This window comes from Protopterus annectens, chromosome 6.part0 (assembly GCF_019279795.1).
Source record: "Protopterus annectens isolate FY-2018-M chromosome 6.part0, PAN1.0, whole genome shotgun sequence".
NCBI lineage: Eukaryota > Metazoa > Chordata > Ceratodontiformes > Protopteridae > Protopterus > Protopterus annectens.
Window position 1 is genome coordinate 1,659,796,195 of NC_056737.1, and position 16,557 is coordinate 1,659,812,751.

General features: G+C 37.6%; 1 protein-coding gene across 1 annotated transcript in view; it reads left to right on the forward strand.

The window, feature by feature from the left end:
* Window positions 1-16,557, forward strand: part of PLEKHH2 (pleckstrin homology, MyTH4 and FERM domain containing H2) — a 1,501,506-nt gene that overhangs the window by 654,132 nt on the left and 830,817 nt on the right. Inside the window, exon 7 of the mRNA XM_044075068.1 lies at window positions 470-1,440. Coding sequence (XP_043931003.1) covers window positions 470-1,440 — 971 coding nt within the window. The remainder of the gene's footprint in view (window positions 1-469; window positions 1,441-16,557) is intronic.

Below are 16,557 nucleotides of genomic sequence, written 5' to 3' on the forward strand. Positions count from 1 at the left end.
AAAGATTTTGTGAAAAATAAAATAGCGTCAGTATGGCTGGCACCTTTAAGCCATTACAGGTCAAACAAATTAAACAAATACTAGCTGTTTTACTGTACCGTGCGTGTGTGTGTGTGTGTGTGTGTGTGTGTGTGTTTGTTAATATATATATATATATATATATATATATATATACACACACACACACACACACACAGACACATAGACGTGTATATACATGATATTGACCATAGTGTGTGTGTGTGTGTGTGTGTGTTAAAAGATTCTTCTAACAGACATTCCATTAAGTAACAACAGAACAACAGCATGGCAAGCTGTTTAAGTACCTGACACTTAGTGTCTGAAATTTGAATCGGTTATTCAGATTGATTCTTAAAACAAATAAGTTGTGACATTTACATTTATTAAAACTTTATTTTTATGTTCAGAAATAAGTGATTAATACTTATTATGTGTTGCACTTTTTTAGAAAAGAAAGTTTGTGAAAACTCCCTGATTTTAACTGATGGAAACAGAAAAAGTCGTAAGTCATTGCATCAGGATTCCTGTGGTTCACAACACATCATAAAAGGCAGGACTAGTGGCATGTTGCAGGAAAGCTGCAGTGGCAGTATCACCAAGCATTTGTGTAATAACGTAAGTGGATTCAGCTCTGATGAGGATGATGCCAAAAGAAAGAGATCAGAAATGAGATGTGTATCCACTCTTTCCAGTCATACTTCAGAAGATGGCACCAGTTTTAGTCAGCGAGAGAGTGAAATGTATCTCACAGCTTCTGATGACAGCAGTTCTCGCTTTGATGATGAGAGCTTTGGTGCACAGCAGACTGAACACAAAGTGCTGTATCATAGAATTAGGACTTCTCATAGCTCCACTGGAAAGAATAGCTTAGAATCATCCAGTAAACAAACTGATCAGGATAGCTCTTCAGATGAACTTAATAAGAAATTTCAGTCTCAGACTTTGGACTCTTCTTCATCATCCAGTGAGACAAATACTCCTAGTCCTGTCCTGGCTCCAGCTTTGAGCCTTAAACACACATCCTCTGTTGCAACAAACACTCAGGCTTTGGCCATGTCAGTTTCTGCTTCAAACTTGCCACCTCCAAAATTAAGAACTCCTAATGTTTTTGGCATCAGTGCTGCTTTGACCAAAAAGCATTTAAGCCAACCCCAGCTAAGTTCAGATAGACTGTTTGGTAAAAACAGGAATGCTATAAGTATGGTACGTCCCTTTAGGCACCAAGAAACCGATATTGACCTTGTAGATACTGAAACCAGTGATATTCTGGAAAAGATGGAGACAGTGTATGGAGAAGAGTTTTTTTCATACGATACATCAGAGGTACAAAATGCAAAAGAACACAATGCCATTTCTGCATTAGGAAGGGCTCCTACTAACAAACCACCAACCCCTCCACTTCATCGTTTCCCCTCATGGGTAAGTGTTTTTTCATAGTTTTATAGTCTCTTTTACTATTGCTTCGCACTTTCCAAGAATTTTCATATATACTGTAATACATTTGTAATACTTCTGAGGAGCTCAAGTACCATATTTGGAAATGGAAACATGGCTGATTAAAAAATGCTGTTAAAGTATAATTGATAACATAGCATAAATGAAAATGTCATTCACTGTGGCCATCACAGCAGTTAATTCATAATGTTCCATTCTGGACATTTACTGTGATCAAGGAAATTAATTTTGACCAAAGACATGCTCACATAGTATTCTCTACAGCAAAAGATAATCTTCCACGAACAAACACAACAATAACAAAACACTTTGAAGCTCAAACAGGAGTTAAAAATGGCTCGCAAAAGTGAATCCCAGCAAACAAACAAGCAAACGTCTAGTTGTTATAATAATGGAAAGAAGAAAACAAATATGGACTTGAAACAAAAGTTAAACTAGTTAAGCTCTTTTCATCCTTTAATTTAACGGACTTTATCAGAACCATTAAATAAAATTTAAAACCTTCTTATGTAAAAAATTAAAATCACATGTCACAAAACAGCCAATACTAAAGTGTTACCATCGAAACTCCAATTCAGTGAATCAGCCACTTCCCTAGTTTGAGAATTTGTCATTATTAAATTCATAAACCTTGCAGCAAGTGTTGTAAATATCGTTTTTCTTTATATACAGGTCAGTAATGAATTAGGAGATACAGTGTTGTACTTTTGCCAAATAAAAATAAACAAACAAAATGCATGAGAGAATATACTGAACTATGTACATTTATATCAGATGAAAGTTTAAATACATAAAAATAACTTATGAAACAAATAAAGTTAAAATCTGTAAAAAATGCATGGGAAATACTAAGTCAGTATACACTGCTCATACCTTAATAATCAAAGCTTAGCACGTTTCATTTTTAGTACTGGAATAATCTAAATGTGTTCATTTAGTCCTAGGAAACTTGATACATTAAGTTTTAGTTGCCATTTTAATTCTTTAAACTCTAGGTGAGTTTTACCATTTACCTCCCTTCTCATCCATAGGCATAATTTCTAATATTCCAAAGGTGAAAATTTTAAAATGATTTCAAATCAAGGAATGTTTATATAATGCATTGTTTGCATTTGTCTTCTTGATGTCGCAATTATGTTCATAAATTCTTTTGCGCAAAACACACAGTTTTTTCCACATAGAATGCCCTACATTTGGACACTTAGCTAGGTAAATCACACCTTTGGTGGAACAGTTACCCTTAACAAACTGAATTTTGATTGTAGTGTAGGTATCAATATCAGTACTAGGTGTTTCAATTATATAATTACATTCAGTATAAAAAACATATTTTTTGACCCTGTATAAAGGTCTAGGTAAATGTTTTGACTATGTTCTAAAATCTATTTAATGTTCATGCCAGTCTTGTAAATAAAATTTGATTCATCACTTACTCTTGTGAAAATATCTTGATCTGTCTTGAAAATGCTCCAGCTGTTATTAATATTGTCTCTGAGTACCTAGTGGTGGTGATTATACTCAAGTATCAAGGCCTGTGAATACCTTTTTGCATTGATATTAATCATGTTGAGAATAATGTTGAAAGAAAATACTGAGTAGACCAACTGGGTATATTTGGTCCCCCAGTTGTTAACAAATTATTTCCCTATAGTATCTAAAGGTTTTTCTGGATAATTTATTTCTCGAAATATGTTATGTATCCTTTCATATTCCTTCATAAAAAGGTCAAAATTAGAGCATATCCTTGCAGCTCTAACTAATTGACCTTTAAACATTTTTTTATATGGAAAGGATGACTACTGTGATAATGTATATATGTGGTCAAGAAGGTAGGTTTTCTGTAAATGGTAGTTTCATATCTCTTGACAGTGAAGTCTTTGGAAATGGTAATATCTAAATAGTTAGCCCAATTTTATTCTACTTGGTGTATGAACCTTAAAAAATATGTTGTACTGCTATATGTGATGAAGTCTAGTGTGATTTCACTTGGAACATCCAAAAAATAACTATGTCATCTAGGTATCTTGAGTAAACTTCCAATTAGTGTTGAAGATAGAACCTGTAATATGTTCAGTTTTCCAACTATACATAACCAAATTAGCATTTATTGGAGCACATGCACTACCCATTGCTACTTCTTTTAATTGTTTGAAGTACTCTCCTTCATAATGTAATGTTGAATTTAGTAAAGTAATGGACAAGCCATTTTCAAAAGAATCAATTTTACAAAGAAAGGAAAAAGTGCTTGATAAGGAAAAGCAGTGTGTTAACTAAAATTTCAGAACTGATTAATGAACTAAAGGGAATGTAAAAAGGAACAAAATGCATAGAAATAAAATTGGACAAAATAATGCATACTTTAATTGGCTTGTTATAAATTAAGCTGCTTCGGTTAAAAAAATGACAGTGTTTAAGCTTTGTTTTGTACTGCTGCTGAGAACTAGCCAACTTGTGGGGGTTGGAGACGTGTTTCAGTCTGATGATGTCATGCTGACAAATATCTTGCACTAGATGTCAGATTAGATTAACTCTTCCACACCTGACCTGAGTGGAATTTCATACCTCCTGACACTGACACCTGGAGAATTCCTGCCTAGACATCTTTTGCATCAGCTAAAATTCTGAGACTGCAGTTTTCCAGTGAACCTGTAAACACATGGATATTTCTCAAAAAGTATAAAAAGTTACAAAAAAGTTAAAATACCAAAGTTACTCACCACAAAGTCCACTTCACAGTGGGGATATTAATATGTCATCCAGACCTAAAGGCGCTTTTATATTGAGTAAGTAATTCGATAATATATAAATTTATTATTATATTTATGCAAACTAATCTTAATATTTCCATAACCATAGTAGATAGATCCCCACCTATCAGTGCTTCTTTTGTTTGCACAGATGCACTCTTCATTTTTCTGCACACCTGTTTTGTAAATGTCATTTTGTTTTTCGGATACTTGCATAATTATGAGTGGTATGCATATTTATGTATTTAATTGGCAAATATAAATATCTGAAAAGGAGTGCCAGATGGACACCAACTATTAGTGCACTGTTTTTTAGCATTGTGTATTCTTTCATTTGATACCATAGAGTATGATTTAAATACCATCTGGTTCAAGTTATTAATAATATATGGCATGCATTTATAATATTTTGGGGAAATAACTCACATTTTCTCTAGTACAAAGTACCCAATTTGTCTTTGGAGTCATTCCTGACTTCTGTGGCAGCTGGGCATGTGGTTGTGCCAGAATGTGCCCAGGTAGGCAGTGCCTGATATATTTGTATAAATATGATATTTATACATATATGCATATTTTATTACTTATATATATATATATATATATATATATATATATATATATATATATGTGTGTGTGTGTGTGTGTGTGTATTAATATTTGCACATTAGTAAAAGGAAGACAGTAGTTACCATTAACAGTTTTTGTAGCATTATGTAAGCTTTCATTTGGTACCATAGAGTACCATTTGTTATCTATCTAGGTCAAGTTATTAACAGAAATGTTAATATATCACATATTCATAAGTTGGCATAAAAAGAAACATACTTTCTCACATACAAACTATTGAATTTGGGTCAGCAGACATTCCTGACCTGAGTGCTGATTTCTCCTGTGAAATGGTTGTTCACCTGCTTATGTGTGCACTGCCTGAGACCCATCCAGAACCCCTTTCCCCATTTTTGCACATAGTGTCAGGTTGTCACATCAACAGTAGCAATCATCTTGTGCCATTAAAATCTGAACATATGCATACATATATTTTCTTACTTGCATGTTCTGAAGACTAGCCTCGGAGTATGTGTAGTAGTATGCTTTACATTTGTTGATGTAAGTGTGTTGATGTTAGTGACGTGGATGGAACAGTTGTTAGACCACTGCCAGGATATCCATATATATGTAATACACATATCTATATGGATCTACTTTAAAACAGCAAATTACCATAATGTTGACTTGTTGAACGTTGAGATTAAAACCAAAAAACTTTACATTAATGAGTGTTCACATCACCATAAGGTTTCACTCTGTAACTGCCTCCTTTCACAGTGAAAACCTACAATGATGTGAATGTTCATTAATGTAAAGTTTTGTGATTTTCATCTCAACATTCTGCAAGTCAACGTTATTGTAATTTGGTATTTTGAAGTACACCCATATATATATATATATATATATATATATATATATATATATATATAAATATATATAATGTGTATGTGTGTAGTAAGCAGGACAGTCAGACCCCAATGCAATTGGATACACTTTCATACTAAAATTCACATTTATTGTCTATGAGAATATTTATTGGACAGTTTGACCCTGGACTGTTTGACCCCAATTAAATTTAATAAAAGCATTTTACTACTTAATATTTTAATTAAGAATTGAATAAATTATTTAACATTTTAAAATGTAAATGTTTATTTAATATTTTAAAATATAAATAGAATTTAATTAAGAATAGTTTTTAACATGCTAACAATAAAATCAATCAGGAATTTTACATAGGAAGTAAACATATTTAACATTTTAAACAGTGCAATCATAAGAAATTAATATTAATAATATTATGCTATGTAGATCAAATGCAAATATTTTAAACAGTTTATATATATATATATATATATATATATATATATATATATATATATATAAGTTAGCCCATTAAGAAATTGTGAGCGAATAATATTTTGTTCTGTCTAATGACAGGTTATTTTCTGCGCAGTTGTGTATGATTGTCATATATTATCATATGTTTTCGCTATTCTTGCTGAGTGTTATAAACTATTATAAACACCTGTTACAGTCCAGATATGGAATGTGTTAATGTATGGTTCAAAACGTCCTGTACCCTGTATGTATATGTACATTGTATTTTATATATGCACTCAAATGTGAACATTATGCACACACACACACACACACACACACACACACACACACACACACACACAAACACACTATTTTTTATATATATATATATATATATATATATATATATATATATATATATATATAAATATAAATGTAGATATAAATATAGGTATATATGTATGTGTACATGTGTAGACACACACACACACACACACACATGAACATTCAGCATTATGTAATCATTCAACTGGTTCCATAAAGTACCATCAACACTTGTTAGTAACAAAAATATTAATATTGCACATATTCATAATTTGGCATAAAATAAACTCACACTTTCTCACTTACTCAGAGGTTTAACTGCAGTTAAATGAATGAATAAATACAGAAGTAAGTGCCACATTGGAATGTATCTTCTCAGCTCACTAATGTCAGTAGTGTGAAGCTACTGCAGCACTAGCTCCCCCCCCCTGCCAACGTACCTCTCAACCTCTTTACTCAAAGATCAAGAAGCAAGCTACCACAGTAATGGTGGACAAAGGACCAAAATCAGGAACAGATATTGTCCTTGCATACCAAGAATGTTGCTAGAATTATAGCCTTTACAGTAGAATTCTTTGTCTGAATCTTTGTGAGCTCTACCCCATCTTCGTAGAAGTCAGGCCACTTCCCAAGGAAGAAGATACCCTTAACAGACAGTGAATGGCCATTGGATACCAGACAGTCTTGGTTCCCCCAGTGCTACTCACTATTTCTTCCAGGTGGGTAACTCCACCAGTCTAACTGCTGTCTAGGGATAAGGAATATTTCTGGTGGAGGGGAGGGCTGCATTTTCCAAAGTTTTCCCTCTTTTGGAGAACCATCACAAAGGATTAGCATAATTCTTGATGTGATTATGAATGGCCACTTCTGAAAAATCTTAAGTCTTAGTCCAAAAAGGGGTTTCTCAGAGACAAAACTGTCTCTGAAAAGCTGTTAGGATAGGCACATGTTCTGCTTCTCAAAGGTGCCATACAGGCTGTCATTCCTTCAGAATTAGGTCTAGGGTTTTGCTTTCACCACTTGTTTCTGAAAAAAGTCTAAATGGCTTCTGACTCATCTTGGACATCAGCTAATTCAATGTTTATACCCTTTACATGAAATTATGGATTATGACTTTTCTGGAGGTACTACTGCTGTTAGGCATCTGAATGGCATTGCCAGACACGATAAACATGTTTTAGTACATCACTGTCTGGGGTCTGCACAAGACTTTCTTCACTCTGGATATGTATTACCTTCAATGCAAAGTGCTTCCATCTATCTTTTTTTATCTGCATGCAGTATGTTTGCCTATATATTCTGGGAAATGCTTTGTAGACGAAGTAACTCTTTTATTTCCCTTACTGAACGAACACTTGACAACTGGTGGCTTTTTGGGAGGATGTATGAAGTGGGCTCTGTCATTGTTGTAGTCAAGACCTGAATGTGTAAAAACACAACCTGAAGCTACCAGGGTTGCTGTATTGGGGAAGAGTGAGGTGAAGATGTGTTCCAGTGAAGGAAATAATGACTCAAGGAAACTGCATCTTCTCAGGGAGGTCACTGAGTCTGTAGCAGCAGGAAATTATTCATACAAGACATTCTGCTGTGACAGGTCATGTGGAGGAAGTGAAAAATAATTCCAGTCAATAGCAAAGAATGCCAGTGTTTGTATCTTGAAATTGCTAGGAGTTGAGTACATTTTGAGATTCCTCACAGAAAAAAAACTTCATTTAATCAGAGCTTCCTTTTGCCTGGCTTGGGCACTTGTGACTGCAAAACTGTGATTGCTTCTAAAATTATCTGGGCCTACAAAGCTGATATAAGTATATTTTTCACTTGTTCTAAATGTTTCAGTGATATTTAACACTTCTGTGCTGCATTTATTTATTTTTGTTGAATTTATCACTGCTTTTCAGCCTGCACTTGTTAAAGAAGCCCCATCTGTTTGTTACTGTACTGCTGTTAGGTTGTTTTAACAATATTCTAATATTTCCCAGGATCCTTTGATACTGCAGAAGCTGTTCTGAGTGAATATGCCAAAATATTTCTATGCTTTGCAAAGTTTTTGTGTGTTGTGAACAATTCTCAGGGTTAGTGAACTTATTTCCAAGGATGCCCGATCTTGCAGGAATTCTTAGTTCTGTTGTAAATCATTTGTAACTGTACTTGAACTCAAAGCCAGTTTGTTTTACATTGGTGGGAGCAGAGAGCTAAATTTAACCCATCCAAAGTGGGAATTACTGGTTGATAGCTTATTTTGTTTTTATCTGATTAGCCTAAAAATTTAACGTTATAAAAGTCTTTCATCCTGGTAGTATAAAAGCCAAACTCAGTTCCCCATGCTCGCATATAAGCAAACCTTTCCAGTTTAAAATCCTTTATAGGAAACACTCTCATTAGTCTCCCACTGTTCATAGCTGCTCGAAGAGCTGCCATTTTCTGCAAGGTTGGTACTACTGCAGGCCATCAAATAGTATACTACTAAACACTCCCACTTTCAGCTTTAAATAACTCTCCCTTACACTTACTCCTTCTCATCTAGAAATTGTGTTTCCTTGCCTTATGTAGCATAGGCTAGATTCAGACAGTCTGATATCACTGTGCTCTTAGTCCAGCCATCTTACAGTAAGAGGGCCTCCTGGCACCCTTGTGGCAGAAGTGTGTAGCTCAGAACCCATCTGATTTGGAGATTGCTGTAGAAAGGCTCAGTTTGGGGCTTTCCCATTGAAAGTTGTGTTAAAACTGTTAAATGTTTCCTGTATATAAGCTTCGCATTTGCACGGGTTTGTGCTCAGTTTAGTGGAGCTGCTCAACATTTGGCAACTTTAGCCAGAGGTCTGGAGTGCATCTGCATTGAAATCCAAGGCATCCGCTGAAAAAAAAACACTGAAAAATAAGTATATTTTAAGCCAGCACTGCACTTTGTTAACTGTATTTCTGCTTCATTTTTGCTGTTTATGACTAAGGCCAGCTTGCCCATTTCCTTCCCAAATGCCACGTTCAGAAAAATCCTGCCACAATGGAAGGGCAGTTTCCCATCATTTCTCCTGCCAGCTTGATTGATATGGGGATCTTGAGGCAATGTAACAATTGTTTCATGTGTACTGAAAACCATTTACTCCTAAAGCAAACTAACACCCTATGTGAGAGATGCAAATACACTGTGGAATTGGAGTCAATTCTCTCACGTAAAAGCAAACTAGACATCAAACAAGTTGTCAGCACACACATTTCACCTCTCACGCAAACCTCACCTCTCACAGAAAATAAGGTCATGACACATAAACCCACATAAGTGGAGGTACTCACTAAAAGCTTACCAGAAGGACAGAGACCTCCCAAACTCACACCATCCACACTCACCACTAAGCATAAAGAAACCACTACACATATCAACACACATACCTGTGTCTCAACAAATAAGCCCTAAGGCAAAATACATCAAATCACTTGGTCATAGGTGACTCCATAGTGAGACACACAGATGCCCCCCTCACCAGACTGGACAAGGAGAAGGTTACGGTTAGCTGCCTGTCAGGTGCCAGGATCCAACAAATCATGCAGGCACTCAAGTCACTCAACAAGTACCATTATAAATCTGTTATAGTACATATTGGAGTGAATGACTTGAGATGTACCTCTCTGGACTATATAAAGAGAGACATGATAGAACTCTCTGATTATGTGTCCCAGACAGTTATGTCCCTAGCCCCAATCAGTATCCTACAGTCACCCAGGATGATGCCACAATACAAATAAAAAATTATTGACTTCAACAATTGGCTCAGCTTCTGGTCTTAGTTCAGGGAGATACAGTATCTGTTAGCCTGGGGGATAGGGTAGACAGACCTCGTTGCTTTGCTAGAGATGGTCTTGACATTTCCCCATTTGGCTTTCGGATACTGGCAAAGGCCCTTGCCTCCCCCATAGTGCCTTTTTTAGGCACTGTCAAAGCAACAAATTTTCCAATGTAACAAAATCTAATAGAGACAAACTCCGGTTCTTGCTGCTTAATGCTAGGAGTTTAAACACAAAACTGCACACCCTGGAAGCACTCCTCACCTTGGAGGATGCAGATATCTGTGCAGTTACTAAGACATAGTTTAAGGCAGCTGAGAGCATCCTGGCTGTACAAGGTTACAATGCCTTCCATGCATACAGACCTCAAAATGAGCGTGAAGGAACCAAAAGTGGAGGTGTATCAATCTTTATTAAATCCAAATACACTTTGAGATCTGTCAAACAGAATGACTGTCTCAAAGTACTCTATGTCCAATTAACTATTGGGAAAATGCCATACCACATCATTGCTAGCTGTAGATCCGCCACCATGAACCAGGGTAAGCACACTGTCTACCTCGATTTACTGGAATCCCTCACCATACAGTCCATCACCTTAGTCATGGAAGATTTCAACTATCCTTCCATAGACTGGGGGACATACACGAGCAAAAACATGCTCGCCCAGAGGTTCCCGGACTTTGTTAACACAAATGCTCTGGAACAGATAGTCTGCACCCTTACTAGGGCTCTAATGTTCTGGACATAGTACTCACCAACATGGTGGGGGGGGGGGTTCACTGTACTTCCCTATGCTTGATGCCCTCCCTGGTTAGGTCAGACCACAAATCAGTCTCGTTTGAAGTAACTACTGGAACTGATACCCTCACAGGAGCAAAATGTATAAAAAAACTTAACCAAAGCTAACTACAACCTACTTATGTGATGGTATAAAAAGCTTCATACTACCCACATCGCAGACATCAGTTATCACTCTGCAGAAGTGTATGCAGTTGCCCTGTACAAATACTTAAGTGACTGCATAAACTCTGCTGTACCTGGCCAGATTAAAACCAGGTCTTTCTATAAAATCAAACCACCATGGTGGACTTCAAGTATAACAAGAGGAAGAGGCTGTTGTCCAAATGCAAGAGGGATATCATTCTGCAGAGAAAGAGTTCCCTCCTAAGCCTAAAATCACATCCCTAGCCAAGAATAATCATAAGGCATACTTTAACTCAAATCAAAAAGGGAATGCCCATCTATGTGCCGAACTGGTTGTAGATGGGATCACTTACTACACCAAAAGATATCGCCAACCTGCTAGCTGACAGATTCACTGCAAACTTCACCCCACTATACCCACCTACCATATCCCATAGCATACCTGACACCGGCCCTCTGCCTAGTATCTCTAGAGAACAGGTCATCTTTGCATTCGCGAAGGCCAAAAACATGGCCTCAGTGGGATCAGATAATATCCCAGGTTGTTTACTAACAATCTAAAACAAGTCCTAGTGGACCCACTTGCGTTCTCTTTAATAATAGTTTGAGAACTGGCTATGTTCCTGCAGAATAGAGAACAGCAACAGTAATCGCCTTGCACAAAGGAGAGCCAACAACTGACCCTGGGAACTAATGACCCAGACTCATCTGCAAGGCCACAGAAAGAATTATCGTGGACCTTATCAGCAAGGACATAGGCGACCTCCAGTTGCTGGACTCAATGCAGTTTGGCTTCATTAAGGGTAGATCATGTTTATTAAGCCTGGTAGGCTTCTTTGAGAATGCCAGCAAAGCCATGGACCAAAGTAAGACAGTGAATACAGCCTATCTCAACCTTACCAAGGCTGTCAACACAATTCACCACTCTGACATCATTGAGAAACTCTCCCAAACAGGGATTTTTTTCTCGATCCAACAACCTCAGCCTCCCAGGATGCTAGGATTACAGGGATACGCCACACTCTCGGCAGATTAACCCTTACTTTACAAGATGGGCAGCCAATTGGCTTACCGACAGAACACAGTCTGTCAAAACTGGTAACTCCATCTCCACCAGTAGATCTGTCATTGGTGGAGTATCATAGGTGTCTGTGCTGGGCCTCTTACTGTTTGGCATCTATTTCAGAAGTACAGGCCAATGTAGGCAGCCTTTGGCTCACCACCTTCGCTGATAATTGCAAACTAGGAGTAGTCACTGAGTCTCTCAACAATGTCAACATATTACAAAAAGGAAGAAAACAAGGAAGGCAAGACTCGGTGACCACACAAAAGTTTAGCGCTTTTGTTCTTTTATTATTAACACCAAAACTTCTTCAGAAAACATACTACAGAGAATAAAAACTGTATTTAAAAGTAGAGCCACTTAAAATCATCCAATGAAATTACGTACACCATTCACCGGACTAAAAATCTAACGTGTAAAAACCCAATAAAGTTAAAAGAACACCTAAGTGGTTCCTCCTCCCTTTCTATTTTCCTCATCCTCGCTTTTTCCCCCTGATAGTTTTTTGACCTTTTCTTCTTCCTCTGAAAAGGGACATTTGAAACCAAGGGGGCTGGTGACAAGGTAGGTGGTGAATCATCACTGTTAATAGATGAAACTTGAGTGGGAGGACCACTAGGGTTCATGTGACTAGATGTGCTCTTTTGTACTTCAGAAATAGTAGTACTGACTGCTTCCTTAAATATCTTTTTATCATTCTGATCATATACCCGTCTCTTATTACCAAAAACATAAGCGGTAAATGAATTATAAGCAGCAGCATCTCTTAGTGATTGTTTCTGTTTTTGATTAATAATAACGAAAGCCTGTCTTATTAGCACAGAGGTTATAAAACTGTTTTTATTTATTGTGTTTTTGTATTTTTGATATACTTTGTGTTTTTACACATTAGATTTTTAGTAAGGTGAATGATGTACGTAATTTCATTGGATGATGGTCATGTGATTTTAAGTGGCTCTACTTTTAAATGCAGTGTTTAGTCTCTATTATGTTTTCTGAAGAAGTTCTGGTGTTACTAAAAAAGAATAAAAGCTCTAAAGTTTTGTGTGGTCACTGAGTCTTGCCTTCCTTGTTTTCTTCGTTTATTGGATTTCTGGGCTTATTTTATTTGTACATTACAAGAAGGGCTAACACAAACAAATGAATGGTACCAAAGCAGTGGTCTAAAGCTAAATGCAAATAAAAATGCATTATTATTCCCTTTGGCAAAATGGAATTCTCCACATATTACAATATTGACAGCACCCCCCCCCCCTCGGGCTTCAACCCAGTGGTGCGAGACTTGGGAATACAGGTTGATAACAATCTGAACTTTGACCACCAAGTCTCCAGAGTGGTAAGGAAAGCCTTCTACATAGTGCAACTCATAAGCAAGGGCATAATATTCAGGTCAAGCGATGTTACAACTCCACTGTACTCGACCCTCATCGAACCACTAATAGAGTATAATGCACCCTTTTGCATGTACCTCACCAGACACCTGCAGTAGCCAGAGGGATCTCAGACGTTTCTCACTAAGAAAAATGTAGGGACTCAAAACTGTGACCTAAGTGGACAGGCTGAAAGCCCTGTTACTTTACTCTTTATCTTAAAAACTGCTGAAAGGTGACTTGTGCTTGGCCTGTAGGGCAATCTTCAACCCTGCCCTAATGGAAATACTGCACATCTGCAAGTCAGATGGCTCAAGAGTCACTCGCTCTAGGGATCTCAGACTAGCTTGTGACATTATATGTCTCCCAGTGACTGCCAGTTCTCTGGAATAGGTGCCTCTCCTAGACACTGCCAGTTCTGTGGAAGAGACTCCCTTATTCATGTAAAACAGAGCTCCTCACTGACCCTATTCAAACGCAACCAAGATAATTGGATGGGAGACTGCAAATTCACCCCTGGGGTGGCACCCATGTCTCTCATGGACAGGGGTAGCTGGTGTTGATCACAAACCCGCTCTGTTTATAAATTCATTCTGTGAGCTACCCAAAAAAGAACAAATGGGGATACTTGGGATTAACATGGCTAAGCTTGTAACGGCTCTATGGCTGCTAGCCTAGTAACCTCCCATGAACCTATGAAAATTTTGCTTCACCAGAGGACCTAAGCCACCAAATAAATATTTGTTTGGAAAGGTATGTTAAATTTGACTAAGGTGAGAGTACCAAAGATTAGGTCCCTTGTACATTTTGGGGATGAATGCATTTATGACATTTTTTAGAAACTTTAAAATACTTTTCTCAGTTTTTTGAATGTCTTTAATAAACATAAAGACAATGCACTCTGTAAACATTTTACTTATAAATGAGACTTTAAAAAAAGAAACAGTAATAGTCTAAATAAGAAGCTGCTCTCCTTGGAAGCACTCCTCACCCTGGAAGATGCTGACATTTGTGCAGTCACCAAGACATGGTTCAAAACTGCAGAAAGCACCCCAGCCATTCAGGGCTGCAACTCCTTCCATACATTCAGACCACAAACTGAGCTTGAAGGAACCAAAGGAGGAAGTGTTTCCACCTTCATTAAGGACAAGTACACCTCGAGACTGGTCAAACAGCATGACTCTCTCAAGCTACTCCATCTCCGGTTAACTATAGGCAAAGCCTCCTACCACATCATAGCTAGCTATAGGCTCTCTACCATGAATCAGGAAAAGCATACTACACACCTGGACTTACTGGAATCAAGGGGCTCAAATGTCCTAGACATAGTACTCACTAACATATGGGAGCATCCCCCCACCATGCGATAGCCTCCCTGTTAGTTCGGACCATAAATCAGTCTTGTTCAATGTAATTATAAGGCCAGATACTCTGTCAAGCTCAAAAATGCTTAAGAATTTTTCCAAAATTACTTCCTGCTAAGTGATGGTATAAGAAGTTTCAAAGCCCCCTCAAACACAGATAACATGTAGTCCTATGCAGAGGTGTACACAAATCCCCTGTACAACCACCTATGCAGTTGTACAAAATTGGCTGTACCTGAGTGGATTAAAACCAGGTCTTGCCGAAAAAACAAGCCACCCTGGTGGACCCCTAGCATAACTAGGCTATACAACAAGAGAAATAAACTAATGCCCAAGAACAAGAGGGAACTGGCTCAGCAGAGGAAGAAATCCCTCTCTAGTGTAAACAAACAAATTAGAGATGTTGTCAAGTCCTCTAAAGCTACTTTTGAAGCAAAAATAGCCTCCCTAGCTAAGGATAATCACAAGGAATTCTTTAACTACATCTGAAATGTAAAATCTATGCACTGAACTGGTTGTGGATGGCACCACCCATACTCAACTGGAGATAATAGCCAACCTGATACTTGACAGAAGTGGAGAAAACTTCACCCTCTCTCCGACCTCACTGGGCATTACCGAAAGTATACCTGCCACAATTCCTCAGACTATTATTTCAAGAGTGCAGGTCATTTCTGCACTCTGCAAGGCCATAAACATGGCATCAGTGGACCAGATAATATCCCAGGTTGCATTTTAAACAACTTAAAACATGACCTAGCTGCCCCATTTGGATCCCTATTTAACCACAGCCTGTGAACTGGCTATGTTCCGGTAGAATGGAGGACAGCAACAAGTAACCCTTTGCACAAAGGTGGACCATCAGCTGACCCTGGGAATTATAGCCCAATAAGCTTGACTAACCTTATCTGCAAGGCCATGGAGAGAATCATCATGGAGCTTATCAACAAGGACATGGGTAAACTCTAAACTCTGGACTCATCCAAGTTCAGATGCATGCTTGTTAAACCTGGTTGACGTTTTCAAAAAAGTCACCAAGTCCCTGGACGAGGGAAAGACAATGCATACCACCCACCTTGACTTAGCCAAGGCATTTGACACATTCCCTCACTCAGGTATTATAGAGAAACTCTCCCAGCAGTGAATTAAACCCTAGTTCATTAGATGGGTAGCCAGTTTGCTCACCAACAGGACACATACTGAAAACATGGGTGAATTAACCTCTAGCAAAAGACCAGTCACCTGTGACATACCATGGATTTCTGTGCTGGCCCCAAGTTTAGTGTTTGGAATTTATTTTTCAGAAGTCCAGGCAAATGTGGACAGCCTGTGGTTGACCAATTTTGCTGATGATTTCAAATTGTGAGCAATCACAGAGTCCCCAGTGATGTTAATATACTGCAGAAAAGGTTACTGCTGACAAATGGTTGGTTCCAAAGCCACTTATTAAATCTAAATGCAACAAAATGCATTATTATTCCCTTTGGGAAAGCTGACATCCCTGCTAATTACATTATAGACAGCAGCCCACTAAGTGTAGTGGTATATGATCTGGGTACATTGGTTGATAGCGATCTGAACTTTGACCACCACATTTCCATAGTGCTAAGGAAATCCTTCTGTGTGATACATCT